Genomic DNA, 17,284 nt, shown 5'->3' with positions numbered 1-17,284 from the left:
AAGATGATGATGCTGTCAGTTCAACTTTATTCATTTTTTTTTCCTTCGATTTTTCGATGAATAATTGGTCTATTGACTGTGGCACTACTACTAGCTTGATTCCTCTTGGCTTTTACCTCATTCTTCAGACATTGAAAATTTTGTTCATATGATAGACAATTAGACATGATCATAGTTCATCCACCATATGATTTAGACATTCCCATTATCATTACTATGTTCAAAGGAAATCGAATTAGGACTAATGTTGTAAGAGGCGATATATATTGTTAATTTACTCGTTTATGATTGACTTGATAAAAACACAATGTTTGAACTTGAAATCTTTAGAGCCTATATTGAGTACATTATAGAATTCTCGATTTTCCTTCCCGAAATTTCTTAACATGACAACTTTCTGACGTGTGTATTAAGTTTGTAAAAAGTTAGCCTAGCCTACTTATAAATTTATAATACGTTCGCCAATGCATGGTGGAACTTTGTTTTCTAATCTTGCCTACTCTCTATTGATATGATTTGCGATAACAACAAAAGAGAAAATGACATGATTAGTTGATCCCTTTTAGTCACTTGCACTAGTTTACCATACTTCAATAATTCTCCATTGCCATGATGGTGGAGATTAAAGAAAGAGGGCAATGATGAATTAGAAGAATGGGGTCCAAACTTGTTTTAGTGGCGTAATCCATTCTGATAATCAACTTCCATTGGGTTAATCATCTTTCTTCGACAATGTACAACCAAGCAGTTAGATGATGGATTTGATGCTTAGGGGTCCGATAAGAATGCTTAAAACAACACGGTGGATAGAACACAGAGGTAGTCAATCCCCTAACGGATCTTTATGTCTGTTTAGTGATTCAATTAAGATTTCAGAGATAACCTTAATCCCAGTACACCTTCCTTTTCAAGGCATTCACTTCTAGACTATGGTTGAGCTGAAATTTCGAGTCGACTAATCCCATTCTGGGTTGTAATTTGATTGTAACATTACTAAAAGCATACATGTTGAAGGAAACTTAATGGCTTGTGGTAGATGAAAACAATGTAATTAACATCAACATCTTGAATAACTTCAGGCAAGGTCAGGTAGAATCGGTGTTCTATCACTAGGACATAATCCCAACTCCCGTCTTACATTGAATTGTACTGATGATCGTGATTTGTAACAAGTGTACTACTATCGAACAACTGTTTGGCTTCAACAAAATTATGCTGGTCACAATTATAAGCCAAAAATGTAACATGGAATGTACTGATAAAGCAATATATCAAATACAACATAGCTGCGATTAGGGTTTAGTCAAATTCTTAGCAACCTCCAAAAGCACAGCTGTTCTAATATCTTGAACTGATACAACCATTTTGTTACAGTGAGGGGAAAAAGAAGTAAAAATGACAAATCACTATGGTTACAGGAACAAAGAGTACAAAGAGTTCTTTTGGTCTGAAAGAGTTGAAAGAGTACAAAGAGTTCCGGGCAGTCCTTTTGCCATTGATGGAATCCCTTCACTGTTATTGACCAAAAAAAAAAGAAAAAAGAATCCCGTCACTGTTTGAGTTTCTTATCATTTCTACCTCTCTTTCTAAATTCTCGCTTTTCTGTAGAGTAGTATTGCTTCTTTATCAGTAACTTGCTCATGGATGTTTTCAAAGCCTCAGCTGTTGTCGCAAAAACCTTTTCATCTATGGACACTCTTCCCTGCAATTTTTTGAGCAATTTCTCGCCCCCCGGGGTCTCATTATCTTCCAAAAGAGTTGGCCCTTGCTGAACATCAGGACCGGTTTCCTTAAAGTCAGAGATGACCCTGACACGGGCCAAAGAGGGGCTTTCACCATCACCCAAGTGAGAGGCACCTATTACCATCCACAATAGTCCCGAGGATACACTAGTTGACAGGCTTGTAGGAATAAAAGTATCACCCTTGATAGTTACCACCTGCCGGAAAACATGTGCCTCTTTTTAAGTTAAATGCACCAAATTCCGCAATGTTCATGGGTAATTTTGATCAAGCTTCAAGATATGGGTAAGAAGCTGTACAGGAATGATGGATGGTAAAAAGATTAAGGTCATGCAAGAGAAGTGTTGCCAGAAATCTTCGTTACATGAATTCATTTCAAGGTGTTTGATGGGTAATACGAGGCTATTTGTTCTTTTGACAAGGTTGCATTCTTATGAATATTACTTGACTAATTGAGGTCCTTACCTTGGCAACATTAAGTGTTTGAGCAGAAAGGTCACATCTCAACAATAAAATCCCTTGCAAACTACAATATAATATCTTAATGAGTACTACGATAGAAAGTGAAACATTAAAGATATTTGTTTCAGGAGACAAGACAGTAATACAATCTCATTGTTAGGAACGTACCTTTGTACAGCCACGGCAACAAGTGTACTATCTGGGATGGTGGATATATCAGTAACAGCAGCAGACCACTCCTCTTCTATTCCTTTGAACTCTAATAGTCCTGCCTTCAGAAAGACGGTAATGAAATCAGGTAAGCGAAATGCCACCAGGAAAAGCTTAGTAAAACATGTACTTGGGTTCCAAACTTCCAATTACCCAATTAACTATCGGTTCACAGAGCATGGTACTAACTTAGGCCATCCGTTTTACATACTCAAAATCCTCCAAAAAGAATAGAGAGGTCAATGAGAAGCTCAGGAAACTCAGCAGTTAAAATAACTGAAATACCTTTTCTCTAATATCACAAGTATCTAAAAGAGATCCTGATGAAATTTCCCATAGGCGAACCTGCAAAGTAAACATGGGTTAACTGATCCACGTACACAGGCTGCATCTTCCAGAAGCAATTCAAATGACATGAGGTCTTATGAGTACTTACAGTTGAATCACCACTCCCGGACACAAGAAAACCTTGAGGGAACTCCTGAGTGCAAACAAAGGCAAGGCAGGAAACAAATCTGCCAATAGATGCACAAAAGAGAAATAAGCCGCATTTTTTTAATCATATAGCTCACAACCGATATTTTACACCATCAAACATTCAGTATAAGAAAAAGAATTCCAACAGATATCTTAACTCATGTGTTTCATATCTGGTGCTGCACTACTTCAAATAATATACAGTAAACTCGGTTCATTAAGTTTCAAATGCATTGCTGAGGTTGTAAAATATGTAAACACATTCAGGTTCAAGGTATAATGATTTCACTAACTACATATCTAAACACACTCAGATTTAAGATATGAAGCATTACTGAGATAGCACATACTGTGGTTTGAAACGAGAAAGTGAAAAAAGAAATAATATCCTTATCTATATATTTCTCCAATGTTAAAAAAGGAAACACATATAATGTATCTTACTCTGTATGACCAAGAGCAAAACTTTGTATCTCATGGGCTCCATCTAAAGGCTTCTTGGGAAACACATTCACCTGTCAAAAGAGGAAACTCTGAATCACGTGCAAGACAAAAGACTATGATCTTAATGGATTTGGTAGTCATTAGATCCAATCTTGGCTTACACGAATCTTGAAATCCCGATCAGCACTGATAAAAAATCGCCCATCAGGAGAAAACTCCTAATAAAAAAGAAATACAAATATGCAATCAGCATCTCTCTCATGAATATCAGAATGCACAGTGAAAATTTGTTTTACTATGAGATAATAAAATTCACTAGTATATATAAGCAACAGTAGAAAATAATAGTCATTTAAATAAGAGTACATAAAACTCACACTAAAGCTTTATGATTGCAAATGACTCACCAGGCTTGTTATGATGCTACAATAGTGAGAAAGCATAGGCGCTGCCTTTTTGTTAGCAGACACTTGGTTTCCATCAAAACCCTCCACATCCACAACCCAAACAACCCCAAATTTGTCAGCAAAACAAACAAAGGAACCATCGTTGCTTATAGCAACTGCAGTCACTCTTTTCTCTGAGCAGCTACAATAAAAGACAGGAAGTATTATAAGAAACACTTTTAGCACACAGGTACACTGACAGTATCAGAGAAGTCATGACATTGCAGATACAGAAAGAAGGAGCATCCCATCTCATGGTTCTACAAGATTATATTCATAAAACTGTTATAAACCAATATATGATTCTTTTTTCACTTTGCAGATGAGATTAGATGCTCCAAATTTTTCCAAATTTATGTTACATCACACTAATTTAAAGATGTAATTAAAACCACATATTGTACTAGACCAAGGGCCTCTTTCACAAGTACATTATATGCATGTCCATAAGAAATTGACAAAACCCCCTTAAAACAGGACAACTATCAACTTACACAGTACTAATGCAGCGCCATGATTCAGCTGACCATATCTTGACAAGTTTATCATCACCAGCAGACACGAACAGCTTCCCACTTGCTCCGTACCGAATGGCTCTTATGGAATCCTTATGAAGAGACTCACTAGAATCATCCACCAAAGAAACCGCAGAATCCTTACTGTCAAAGAACCACAAGGTAGAGTAATTATTTTGATCAAACTGATCTATCATCAATATAGTTTCAATAACACAGACATCAGCCAATTTTTACCGAAATGTATATCCACGGAGCCAATTAGTTCTATTTCTATTCACAGAGAGTGATTACAAAAGTCTTAAATGGATCTTCCCAAAGCAAATTATTAACAAATACTAAGCCGGATTTTATCATTTCCTCATACTTCCTGCCGGGAGTTATAAATTGAACACAGCTTATAAGGACCCTAATGGGGCATTATCTGGTGCCGTATATCAAAGACCCAAATGGAAATTGGTGTAAAGGGCGTTTTGCAAATGCTAGATAAGGTGTAATTTTGGGAGCCGAATTGCTGGTTCTATACTGTTGTCTCCAAGGAGCCTAGAAAAGTAGAAAGCTAACATTCAAGAACCTGAGGTTTCTTGTAATCTTCAAAGTCAAGAGAACTAGGTGTAATCAACTCAAGTAAGAAATCTGACCAAAAGCTCATACATCTATTGATCTACAGTAAGCAAAACTTCGAACTTAAGTTCACATTGTGTATAAGCTTCGGTTTCCTCTACTGGGTTTTCATAGTTCCACTGGGTTCTCTAGCTTCAGCTAACTAGTTGCGTGGTTTGTTTAGTAAAAAATCTGAATCAAACAATGAACAACCAAAAAGCAGTGAGATATGAAAAGACTCACAGGAGGTCGAAGACGCGAAGGTCCGACCCGATAGCGAGCGCAACCGATTTCTGGGTCGGGTGGACTGCGATGAGGGCAGGAGCGACCTCCGTGTCCTTGTTGGTCTCTTCGTAAGTGTCCTCCATTGTTGCAAAGCTTGGTTCTCTACTCTTCAACGCTCGACCTGTTCAGGGTTTTGCCATAGCCGAAAAGGGTTTTAATGTTGGGTTTTAATTTGGACCACCTATTTTCATCGGAGGCCCATATGGATCCGGCCCAAACTAGAACTCAGAAGGATCCCTATTGTAAGAGCAAATGCAACAATGGTCTAATTACATGGGTTGGACTGAGGTGCGGTGTGAAAGTTGAATGCAGCTGTTGTTTATTGGCCTTGGTTAGGCATGGGTCCCATGTGGGACTCACCTAACCGGGTTAATATGTGGATTAATCCTTAGCCCAAAGATTAGTCTAGGATGAGAGACAAAGAGCACACAGTTGCAATAAAACCACCATATATGCTTTGGATTATTAATAAAGAAATATTTCGTTTCTATGTGAATAGTAATTAGTTAATGATTAACCCCGTTGTTGTATTATCTAAAAGAGGATCAAAGATCAATTTAGTTAAACATTGTATTAATCCCGACGACTCAGAATTAGTCCAACCCATTCAACATGGGTGCATTTGCTCTAACTTGGATTCACTAGCTTTAGCCTTTAGGAGAGTTTTGAATGTTATGGTATTTACTTGTTTACAAATCTAAGGGTTGTAAAAGTCACTTAACTCTAGTTACTAGAGGAGAGAATAGAGAGAATAGAGAGATCGAGTTTCTTTCAAACCGAGAAAGGTTCTAAAGCATCCAAACGCGGGCAAAAAGTGTGTATACTGAATAGGATTGTTGAGTGATCAGAATGGAACAAAATCGACAAGAGGAATCAACTTATAAAATGCATGTGACTAGCTTTTGTATTGCATTTACACGGGTTTGCTAAATGTGTAAATTGTGGTTGAATATTGAAGGATGGTTAAGGATGAGTGTGCAGATGATTTGGATGCGGAGGCTATTGGTGATATGAATGTGGATGTAGCCGAAGATATACTACATGCTTGTTAACGTGGTAATTTGCCAAATCGGCTACACTGCTTGGTTATCTTATAAGTATGCTTCTGGATGTGCAATCAATACCCCGGATGTCCTCTTTTTTGTCACACAAGATACAACACAACGTTAGAAGAGAGATTGCGCCTTGACGGTCTTCAACTCTCCGATACTTAAGTCATATATTGTATTTAACTTGACAAAATGATGATATGCAAGTATTATTGCTCAATAAATGAGGATAGAGGTTAAATGTTATATAACCGAGTGGGGGCAGGTAGAGCATTTACTTCTCGATGTGGGACTAGGTCCCTTTGCGATGTTCTCTGATGCCTACTTCAGGCTACGCATGAGGGCATGTCCGGAGTCACTTCCGGATGTGTGAGGTCTTGTTCCGCAGTTGGGATTGTTGTCTTGCCAGCCGTGTGGTTATTCAGTGTCATTAAGACTCTCAAATAGGTCTTTAGAGGTGCTAATTATGGCAGGGGATAATAAGCCTATGCCAACAATGCTCATATAGCTTAAATTGTTGAGGATGTGACTGACTTTGGAGTGGATGTTGATGAGCATGATGATCCTAATCTCCCATGCTGATTTCATGTGTATGTGTTACCTATAATGGGTGATGATAAACAATGGAGGGATCCATTTTCTGGCACAGCTACACAAAAACAACTTCAACAACGTTCAAGACTTTGTTGAAGCTATTTGGGACATCATTCTTGATAGGGATGAGCAATTGAGGACTCAGATTACACATTTATACATGGAATTGAAGATGAGTGGGTGATTCTACCTGATGATTGTGTGGAATGGGACTGAGAAGATTTTGATGAGCTTGTAGATGGGGTGATTGAGTTCGTGCTACAGGAGGAGGATGAGGATATTGGCCACAACGATTCAAATCTCCCACACATGTTCAATATATATCATGCTGCTAACTACGACTAGATAGATCATTTTTTGGCACAGCTAGACAAAAACAACTTCAAGGTTCAAGACTTTTTTGAAGCTGTTCGGGACATCATTCTTAATAAGGATGAGTAGTTGGGGACCCATATTACACTTTTATTCATGAATATGAAGATGAAGATGAGTGAGTGGTTCTACCTGATGATTACGTGGAATGAGACATGGAGAAGTTCGAATATATATGATACAAAATATCGATTCTCAATCATACAACTGATCGAGTTACTATTATCATAAATTTAAGAGTTCATAATAATAACATAACGATCGACTAATTAATCAGAACTCGTTCGGTTTCTTTCTATGAGTGACATACTTTTTAATCTATAAAATAAACATCAACATTTTTGAGCTCACATATACAATGAGCTACACTGACCGATTTATAAATAATATAAAGCATCTTGTAAATCACTTGATCTCATCAAAATATATAGTATTCACATGATTCTGAGACATGGGGTTGGGTTTAGAGCTAGTGTAATTGGTATGGGGGGCTCAAGCTGTATGAAATACATATATATCACTTGGTTCATTAAATAGAATAGATATTAATGTGCGACTGTAGAAAAGCCAAGAGGGGTCTGAACCTCGTCAGGATATAACATAGTTCCGCCACTGGTTATATGTCGTAGTCTAGAATGTTATGAAGGTAGGTTACATTTCCTAACCTTCAATATCCTTCTTGACTTTGGAAGAAGCTTCATCCTACCAAGTGCTTCTGATGTTATAGACCTAATCTCCGTAACATCATAAGCACTTGAGTTGACATAAGTCTTTTGTTTATCACCAGAGTTATTTAATGGGAATAGTATAAAAAGGAAAATGAAAAAAAAACATCAACTCTAATCCCAACTAGAAACAACAATCAATAAACATATCACATCTAAAATATATGATGTAGGACGAGATTTCGGACAATCTTGATAAAGAATTTTGAAAAGAAAGAAGTTTCATCACATTAAAAAAAATTATTTGAATATTGGAAATTGATATTCAAATAGGCTTTTTAATGATGTAATTAATCACAAAATACTATTTTTAATATATCGAGATACTCGGGCAAAAGTCAAATTTTGTACGTGAATCAAATTGGAACAGATTCGGGATTTATGTTTTAATTAGGATTTTAAGTTTCCTTTAGAATATAGATTTTCTAATCTTAGCATATAAGGTATTATTTCCTATTTCTAATACAATATGTTTATTTCAATGCCTATAAGACACATTATAGATTGTAATTTGAGGGAGATAAATTCAAGTTATTAGTAAACTCATGTATTAAGATAAGTTTTTCTTGTTTCTTACGGGTGTGTCCGTAGTTGTTAGTTTATTCTAACTTGTTACTAGTAGACTCTAATATTTTTCCATTAAATTTTTAATATTTATCTAAATCTTGTTTCTACCTAGTACGCTTCCTGCATCAATATTGTATGTGATTCGGAACATATCAATAAAAAAAACATGTTTGAGGAAATCTGGAAAGCTCTCGGAATCATTTTATGGAATTGTCTCTTTCTTGAAATTTCAAGTTTGATGGTTAAGTTGGATACTCTGCAACCACAGCTTGTAAGTCCATGTTTATCCAAAGTCTTCTCTCAAGGCCCGAATACGTGTCTTCAAATACTAAAGATCAGTGAACACATACCTGTTTATAGCAAGCACACCTATACTTGCCTCTTTATCATCTTTGTAATGATGCTCATGTAGTGGAATGAGGCTGGCTTTTTCACCTTGGGATGATTCATATCCGGATATGAATCATCTCCATCCATTTAATAAGGAGTATTAGGTAGTGTGACCTACATTAGTGTTACTATGGGTACTCATTTTTGTGTTCCCTTGTTAACACCTCTCTCTCTCTCTCTCTCTCTCTAAATTTGGTAAATAAATTTTGTAGGGTAATTGGAAGCTTGATACTAGGTTTAGGGCACTCGACTGGGTTGAAGCATGTGAGGTAAGGATGAAGCTTGAAATTGGAAGATCTCAATTGGAAGATCATGACAAATATGCAACAGAATTCAAAACATGAGGAATACGTGCTTACATCTTATTCGTCAATTAATTCATCCAACATTAGGAAAAAAAATGAAATTGATATCAGAAAGAAAACTTCATAAGAGTCTTTCTATGAATAGATTGGAGATTAAAGATGATGCAAGTGGGATTGACCGACCAAGCACAGTTCGGGGATAAGACATAGTCAATTTGTAGCAAGTTGACAAATTCAAGGTATACGGGGCTTGAAGAGAGTGAATGAGGTCGAAATTCAATTTATCGGTTAGAGAAATTATGAACCTCTTTTGGAGTTTGTCCCACCCTAGGTGGTACTTCTTACCAAACATGGTTTAAATTAGCATTAGGTAAGCTTACTCAAGTGACAGCAGGCTAAGTATTAGAAATATAGTGATCTAAAACAGTTTATGGTATCAAACATGCACCAAGGGCACGTTTGTTACCTTTGACTATGTGGGATTGGACTGCTCAACACAAAAAATTAAGACACATCCCATGTTTGGGACATACAAGTGCTATTCTAATTTGGGTTACATAGTCCCGGGTCCACCTTTACACATTCTACCACAAACTCATGAAAAACCATGAGACTTTATAACAACTTTGATCGCGTTGCTCCTTAAGAACCCACACAAATCAATTCTTTCAAAACTCAATCATATCCGAAATTCATGTATACCATCGTGTAGAGGATGAACAGCAGATCAACTTTCATACCTCAAACACCCCAAAACACCGCTCAAGTCGCCGGAATTTTTAGAGATATATCTGGTTAACATGACACTTTCGGCATTCCAATATCTCTCAACAATGAACAATCTGATCAATTGGGGCTACAATGGCTTCTACGACCATAGCTCAATCTCTCACGACCGTTGCGCTGACCGGAAGTAGCCTGACGCCGGAGAATTGATCGGGGCACCGTTTACTATTTTTCTTTTTACTTCATGCATGGATGATCAGTGACCACCAGTGGTGGAACCACCATGAGATGATGCCTCGACTGCCCTGGGTGTGTCATCGCTAATAGATGAAATTATCGCCGGTCAATGGTTGGTCGGTCAAGGAGATGAGTGTGTTGAGTTGTTCTGGAAAAAAAGAGCGAAATGGAGCGACTAAAAGTACCAAACATGAGTATTGGGTTAATTAGGAATAGCACGGGCTTGACCAACGTGGGTCTCTTGTAGAAATAAGACTGATAGTCCAAGCTAACATACGTACCCCAAAAGTGCTATTTGATGGTGGGTTGATTTTGGGTTAGTGTATGATTCCTCTTTTCTATAGGACTAGAGACCCAATCACTTACAAATGGAGATATAGATCGAGGTGCGTAGATGTGTTTTTTTTTAATCTTTTTTTCTTTTGAGAGATAGATATTTAGATTAAAAAAAATTATATAAATTCACAGTGAACTATAGATATAAATAATTTTTAATTGTTATGATTACATCGTGTATCATACACGCTATGCATACACGATTTTTAACATTTATACTAAAATTAAGCAACCAGAACAAGTGTTTCTATAATTTAATATGGCAAATGTAGAGATACACCCTTAATTGTGACTGAATACCCTGCAACATTATATGTTTACTAAACTTGTATCCGTGTGATGCACGTATTATTTGTGAATTGTACTCATACATCAAATGGGTTATTTTTGAATCTAGTAGAATTGATTGCTTAGCTCGGCTTGTTATTCATACATAAGCAAGTGTACTTTATCACTTCTTATGATGAAAGTTCTCAAGTTCTTAGGAGTTCAACCATGATTTGATTTAGTTGAAAGGAGCATCATCGACGTTAAGTCCCTCGCAGATAGACTTTTTTGCTAGAGAAGAAGGCTTTGAGTGGATATTATCATGTTCTTTTCCATGATAGTCAGTGTTTATTACAAGAACCATCGATATCTTTGATCATCTTTGTATCAGTCGGCGGAATTTCATTAAGTTGCCGGGTCGTACTCGAGTACGCCTAGAACAACTTCATGCCTTCATGGTTTACTTCAAGAGTTCAAGTATTAGTAGTCCACTAGTCTTGCTTGTACTTTCTGTTTGTTAACATGAAGTGTAATACATTATGTTAGTAGTCTACTAGAACAACTTCATGACTTCATCGTTGCACCGCCTGCACTGCCATTTCTTGAATTGTCAGCGCGGCGGTCAATCTTGCTGTCATAGGACTCATAGCTCCGACAACCATATCGTGTAAGAAGAAATACACGAGAAAGAAGAGAGATGGCAGACGATGAAGGTAACAAAGAGAGAGGATCAACTCTGGAGAGGTGAATGGGGAAACACGGCCAGGGTGAGGTTAGAGAGGGGTGTGTTGTATATAGATTTGTGTGGACTTACTTTAATTGACACACTTTTTAGAAACTCCACGAACTCTTTAAAAAGTACACAAATTTTCATAGAATTATCAAAATCATTGATTTCAACCATAGACTTTAGGATGATATTTACAGACTTTTATTGATTCGTGAAATCTAGATAATTGATATTGATCGACTCTCATAGATTTCTCAGTACTCATAAAAAAATTGAAACTATTTTTTTTGTTAGTTATGAAAATAACGCATGATAACTGAATAATATGCATATCATGTCTCTAAACTACAAGTTCACAGTTCCATGATAATTTGCTTCATTCCCGGGTGCCCAGGTGCGTCCTAATTATCTAGGTTGGCCCTATGGGTTCTCTGACGCCTCATGGGTGCTATTGGACGGAAATTAATGTATCCTAGAAAATTTTATACATAATAATTTTTTTCTAAGCAAATATATTGGTTGTCTATTACAAAAATACAAAGTCATTAGAAAATCTCAATTATTTAAGAAAATTAAAAAAACTTTCAAAATTAATTTATCGACAAATAGATACTAAAGAAATTGAAGTAAATAAATTGTTCAGAAAATTTCAAACTAAAAAAGTCGGTGTTTATGACACATTGATATGATTATTATTATATTTTCTTCTTACGTACTTCTGTTATCATTATTGTTTTTATTGTTAGCATTGAACATGTGTTCACATATGAGAATTGAGTTTTAATAAGTGTAAAGATACAAGGTAAGAACATAACATAAAGAAGAAAAAAACAATCATGGGATCATAGGAATAAACATGGGCATAAACATGTTAGGATGTAGGAAAAAAAATCGGTAAAGAAAAGACAAAAAGAAAATAAAGAAAAATAGTAGAGAATGAACATCTTTAAATACAATGATAAAACCCATGAAAACGTATATGAAAATCTTTAGTCTTAACTGTTTAGGAGAGCACCACCATCCTTGAACAAAGCCATGTTTGGGATTTGTAATTGATCATAGATACTTTCAATGTTCAATTCCCAAATCAAACATACAAAGATTAACTGGCAAAGTGCTCGATCAGATGGGTTTCCTCACTGACGAATCCATAAAAACTGTGACATCAAGAATCCCCGTGTTGGGGAAAATTAAGACAGAACAGAAGTGCATCCATAACAAATAGTCTAGTGGCCTACTGTATATTTTTGCCTCTTCCCGGTGGTACTGGACCTTATACTGTTACCGCCTACCGGGGTATGTAGGAGACTAGGAGTTAGCACATGAAACAAGGTGGAGTGTATTAAAATAAAAACAAAGAGGAAAGGTTAGCCAGCAAAGGCCAATTCCTTGGTAGTAGGTATCAAAAGCCTTAGGAAGAGCAACATGCGCACTAAAACAACCAGATAACAAAGATACCTAAATCCTCAACTGTGTACAACCAAGAATAGTTCCACGGCACCGTGTCATTGGAGCTGCCCGGCGCCAAGTAGGTCTTTCACCCCCAATGGTCAAAACATCAACATCAGACATTGGCTTGATCTCTAAGTTCCACTGATCAGGGATAATCACCCCACCAATCACGTAAACTTCATCCCCAAGTCCAGTCATTGCAAACCCAATCCTGCGACCAATCTCAGATGCTGAAACTACAACCTTCCTCACTTCTCGGTCTTGCTTGCAGATGAGTCCGTTGCTCATCACATAAAGTGCACCCTTAACAACTGTCATTGGACCCTGTTGCCAGCCATAATCCTCTACAGTCCACCCATTCACCACATTGTCTAAGACTTGCACTGTTGATAAACCCTTGTGCAAGACGTGCACCTTTCCTCTGATCACTATTCCTGAGCATGCCGAATTATGAGTGCGGTGGAGATCAGGTATTGGAATCCACACATCCTTGTCAGGGTCGTACATTTCTGCTTGAGAGATTGACTTTCGGCAGCTAGTAAAACCGCCTGCAACAACAATCTTTCCATCTAAAACACAGCATGCAAACATTGCACGAGGCACAAGCATAGATGCATGCGAGTTCCATCGCCTGACTACTGGGTCATATGACCACACCTCATTGGTTGCAAAACTCCCATCTTGGTCACCGGTCTGTGGGTCAACAGCACCACTACCACCACCAAGCACAAATAGCTTTCCAGCAGTGGAGACGGCACCAAAATTAGAAAGGATCCTAATTCTAGAAGGGAGAACAGGGAGTGTAATCCAAAGGTCGTGAAGAGGATCATACAGCTGCCATAAATTCTCTGGATCAAAAGCGGACACACATAATAAATCTTCACATGAGCCAAGCTCCCGTCGAGCTCTAAACAGTTCAGGGCTATGAATCGCAGCTTTCCACGAACGGGAAACAAGCTCCAACTTAGGATGGAGATGGAAGGGAACCCAAGCAATGCACCTAAGAGCAACAGCGTCAGGAAGACCTTCAATCAGTTCAGACATAATAATCACAGTGCATCTGTTTTGGATGATTTGTCACAGTTATTGTTGCTACTCGGGGACAGCACTGGCACAAGTAATCTGAAGAATAAAAATACAAGGTTACACTTGAAAGTAAGGACAATGATTCCTTTGGGTCAAAGTTACAGTTTCAGAGTGTATGCAAAGTAATCAGCAAATGAAGTGACGCGTTCTGTCTTTAACTCATCTTATGATGCAGGCCAAGATGTTCAAAGGACTAACTGCTTACTCAGGCCAGATTAATCTAATAGTTTAAGATTTGACCCCAAACTCTAGTCCACACTGGACCTATGTTTCTATAAGGCGAGGTTCCTTCCAAACCAATAATACCAAGGACTGAACCCCAGAATCCTACATTTGTCTTAAGAGTTTAGGTTTTCATCCAATGTTTGCTCTATGTTCATCATTTTCAGTTTCGAAATTATCTAGAATAGCAATACTTACAAGGAGAATTTGCATCCTAATTTTTATGTCCTGGTATAATAAATTTTACTTAAACAAACTCCAAAAAAGGTTTCTTGACAAAAACATGCATGATAATCACTCATCAAGAATTCTTCACATAGTTTAACACCAATGATAATAAGAACAAATTGTACTTTCATTATTATGTCATAAAATAATAAAGCTCACTTAACAAACTCCATAGAAAAATCAGAAAAAGAATTAAAGTGTATTGGATTGCCCTTGTGCACAAGTTCAGATACCAAAGACAAGCACCACCTTAGCAAAGTATGAAGATAAAATGACCCCTATTTTCAATAAGCAATACGATAACAGAAGCACAAACTAAAGCTGCAACCTCAGTTAAGTTTCTCCTTAGTAAACAAAAATTTTCAGAATAAAAAGTCATTCAAAAATGAAAGATATTTCACTAAAAGCATCAGCTAACCCATACTCCTTAACTTCCCACACAAAGACCATATACGATTAAGATCTTCATTGTTTTCGAAACATTACAGCATTTGGTCCTTCATTCACAATAATTACTCACTCAAAAGAACTAATATTCCAGTAAGGACATAACAACTAAATAAGATGAGGAGAAGAAACATCAAATCCAACCCAACTCCCCTAGAACAAAATGAATCAAGATAGTTCTAGTGAATTCAGTACTAGGAAAGGAGATAGAGATAATGACAATGTCAGAGCCACTGAGAATTGTTTTCATGCTGATATCTAAAGCAAATGTAGCCACATAAGCATCTTACACTTTCACTTACCAGCTTATTCAACACGTAAGAACCCAATTCCCTTTTGCAGGCAGAAGACCCTGCAAACAAACAGAAAAACTAAATCTTTCAACTTTGGTATATAGTACCGCTATCTAAATGATGTTGCGAACAGTGGGACTACACCGTACTGTGCTGTACAGGTTCAATCAAACTATTAATGCTGTCAGTCAACCTAACCAGATATTTCCAAGTGCAAGACTATCCATAGTGATACACATTAGACAAACTGAATTCTCAACCGGACACAACTCTCGGGCTAGCATAACCATTTGTTTCAGGCGAAGAGACAAACTGCATGATTAGTCCAGCAGCAACTAGCTAACTAAATATACTAAGACATACCGGTAATCTATCATGATTTCATCATTCCTGCCTTAGAGCTAAAACGCAAACACTTATTTCATTGAACAACTGACATCAGACTCCACCATATAAGCATTTAGTTTCATTAACACTACTACTCAGGATTCAAAAGCATAAGAACATTTAACCTCAACCCAAAAGCAGAAACCAATCAAAAGCCATTCATCTACACCACCACAGAAATTCGACTCTTAAATCCTCCACACAGCTCAAACACCACCCACACTTGTGTAAAAAGATATCAATTATCAACTTTTATCATGAACCCATCTCGAATTCAACAAAAGCAAAACTGGGAATCTGACAAACTTGATGATAACCAATTCCAGACAATTAAAAGGTGTAGTAATTGCTTACAGAGAGAGAGAGAGAGAGAGAGTGGGTTTGTACCTGAAAGACAGAAGAACACAAAGATTTGGGCTTTGTGCTCTAAATTTCTAGAGAGAGAGAGAGAGAGAGAGAGAGAGAGAGAGAGAGGGTGAGGCGAAGACGGTGACTTATGAGAGCGCCGAGGAAAACGCCGAGTTTGGAAAAATCAAAGCTTTAAAGGGTGAAATGTAGGTTTGAGAGAGCGTTATGAGAAGAAAGGGGGTTTGGGAATTCAATGACTTCTCTGTGTGTGTGCCCTAAAAATTAAATAGCAACATTTGGGGATATTCCTAATTTCCTACTACGTACTACTACTTTCTTCCTTGAGAACCCATGGCATATTCGTTATTTTCCTATCCTTCTCAGCTGAATCGTGCATGTCACGTGGTTGGAATTCTCCATGATCCTTGATTCTTTTTCTTGCTATATATATCCATCAGTTCGTGTTAATATAATGAATTTCCAAATAGATTAGTAGTGTATATATGCTTGCTATTAGATGTATCTGTTTGATATAGAGATAGATAGACTATGTGCATTGTATACTAATTAGACGTTGAATTAGTGCCCAATTCATGAGAGTACAAAAATAGATATAAGTGAATTTTTACAATTGAGAGATACACATGTATCACGTACAGTTTCAGAGACTTTTACATTTTGGAAGAGTATATTTATTTTTCTTTAATAAGCAATAATAATATTTTTGGACTTCAAAAAGAAATAGAGAAATCAAGATTGCATAGATGCAAAAAGCTATAGGTTGGTATTTGACTCAAAAGAGCCTTGTAATTGCAAAGAAACAGCATAAACATGGTTGTGCACGCTGATAAAGTGTTAATTAAAACTTCTATAATAAACCCTGTAAAATGTTATCGTTAGTATGGGTGTAAATGGGCCGAGCCGAGTACTGGGTTGTTCATGTTTGGCTCGTTTTCATTTGATCGAGTTTGAGCCGGGTTAAAATTTGATTTTTTTTCCTTCATGTTCAAGTTTGGCTCAGCTTGAAAAAGCTCGAACTGGGCTCGGACCGGTTTGAATCATTTGAAATTAATATTTTAAAATCAAGAAATTCAAAATAAAATTCAAAATTTAATGTCATAGCATCATATTAAATCTCTTTTAATTAAGAAAGAAGTGAATAGTAGAGTACATGTTTGTGGTTCCATGACGAATTGACGATGGGAGTTGTTTGTTTCTTTAGGGTGTGGTCATTTGGGGCGGTGAAAAATTTATGGAACTGATCGAATTATGGCTCATAGTAAACACTATTTATATAGTGTACAATAAAATTATGGTTTCATTTAATTATTATTTATAA

At 36.9% G+C, this 17,284-nt stretch overlaps 2 protein-coding genes across 3 annotated transcripts; both read right to left on the bottom strand.

Moving 5' to 3' along the window:
• Positions 1–1,231: 1,231 nt before the first annotated feature.
• On the bottom strand, positions 1,232–5,298 carry LOC126783526 (uncharacterized). The gene is made up of 10 exons (XM_050509009.1): positions 5,143–5,298; positions 4,276–4,440; positions 3,743–3,923; positions 3,497–3,553; positions 3,336–3,406; positions 2,851–2,929; positions 2,700–2,759; positions 2,373–2,476; positions 2,208–2,268; positions 1,232–1,939 (listed from the first exon to the last, which is right to left on the bottom strand). Exons 1-10 carry the CDS (start codon positions 5,265–5,267, stop codon positions 1,550–1,552), a joined length of 1,293 nt encoding a protein of 430 aa, XP_050364966.1. The 5' UTR covers positions 5,268–5,298; the 3' UTR covers positions 1,232–1,549.
• A 7,111-nt stretch (positions 5,299–12,409) lies between these two features.
• On the bottom strand, positions 12,410–16,221 carry LOC126782593 (F-box/kelch-repeat protein SKIP30). 2 transcript variants are annotated; one of them, XM_050507869.1, is made up of 3 exons: positions 15,985–16,221; positions 15,220–15,269; positions 12,410–14,056 (listed from the first exon to the last, which is right to left on the bottom strand). In XM_050507869.1, the coding sequence occupies exon 3, from the start codon at positions 13,976–13,978 to the stop codon at positions 12,941–12,943; it is 1,038 nt and encodes a 345-aa protein (XP_050363826.1). In that variant the 5' UTR covers positions 13,979–14,056; positions 15,220–15,269; positions 15,985–16,221; the 3' UTR covers positions 12,410–12,940. The 2 variants fall into 2 exon arrangements, with proteins under 2 accessions (XP_050363826.1, XP_050363825.1); XM_050507868.1 differs by lacking the exon at positions 15,985–16,221 and having other exon boundaries at positions 15,220–15,967.
• Positions 16,222–17,284: the final 1,063 nt, after the last annotated feature.

This window comes from Argentina anserina, chromosome 2 (assembly GCF_933775445.1).
Source record: "Argentina anserina chromosome 2, drPotAnse1.1, whole genome shotgun sequence".
NCBI lineage: Eukaryota > Viridiplantae > Streptophyta > Magnoliopsida > Rosales > Rosaceae > Argentina > Argentina anserina.
The sequence above is the reverse complement of the archived record's forward strand: the minus strand, read 5'-3'. Positions and strand labels throughout refer to the sequence as shown.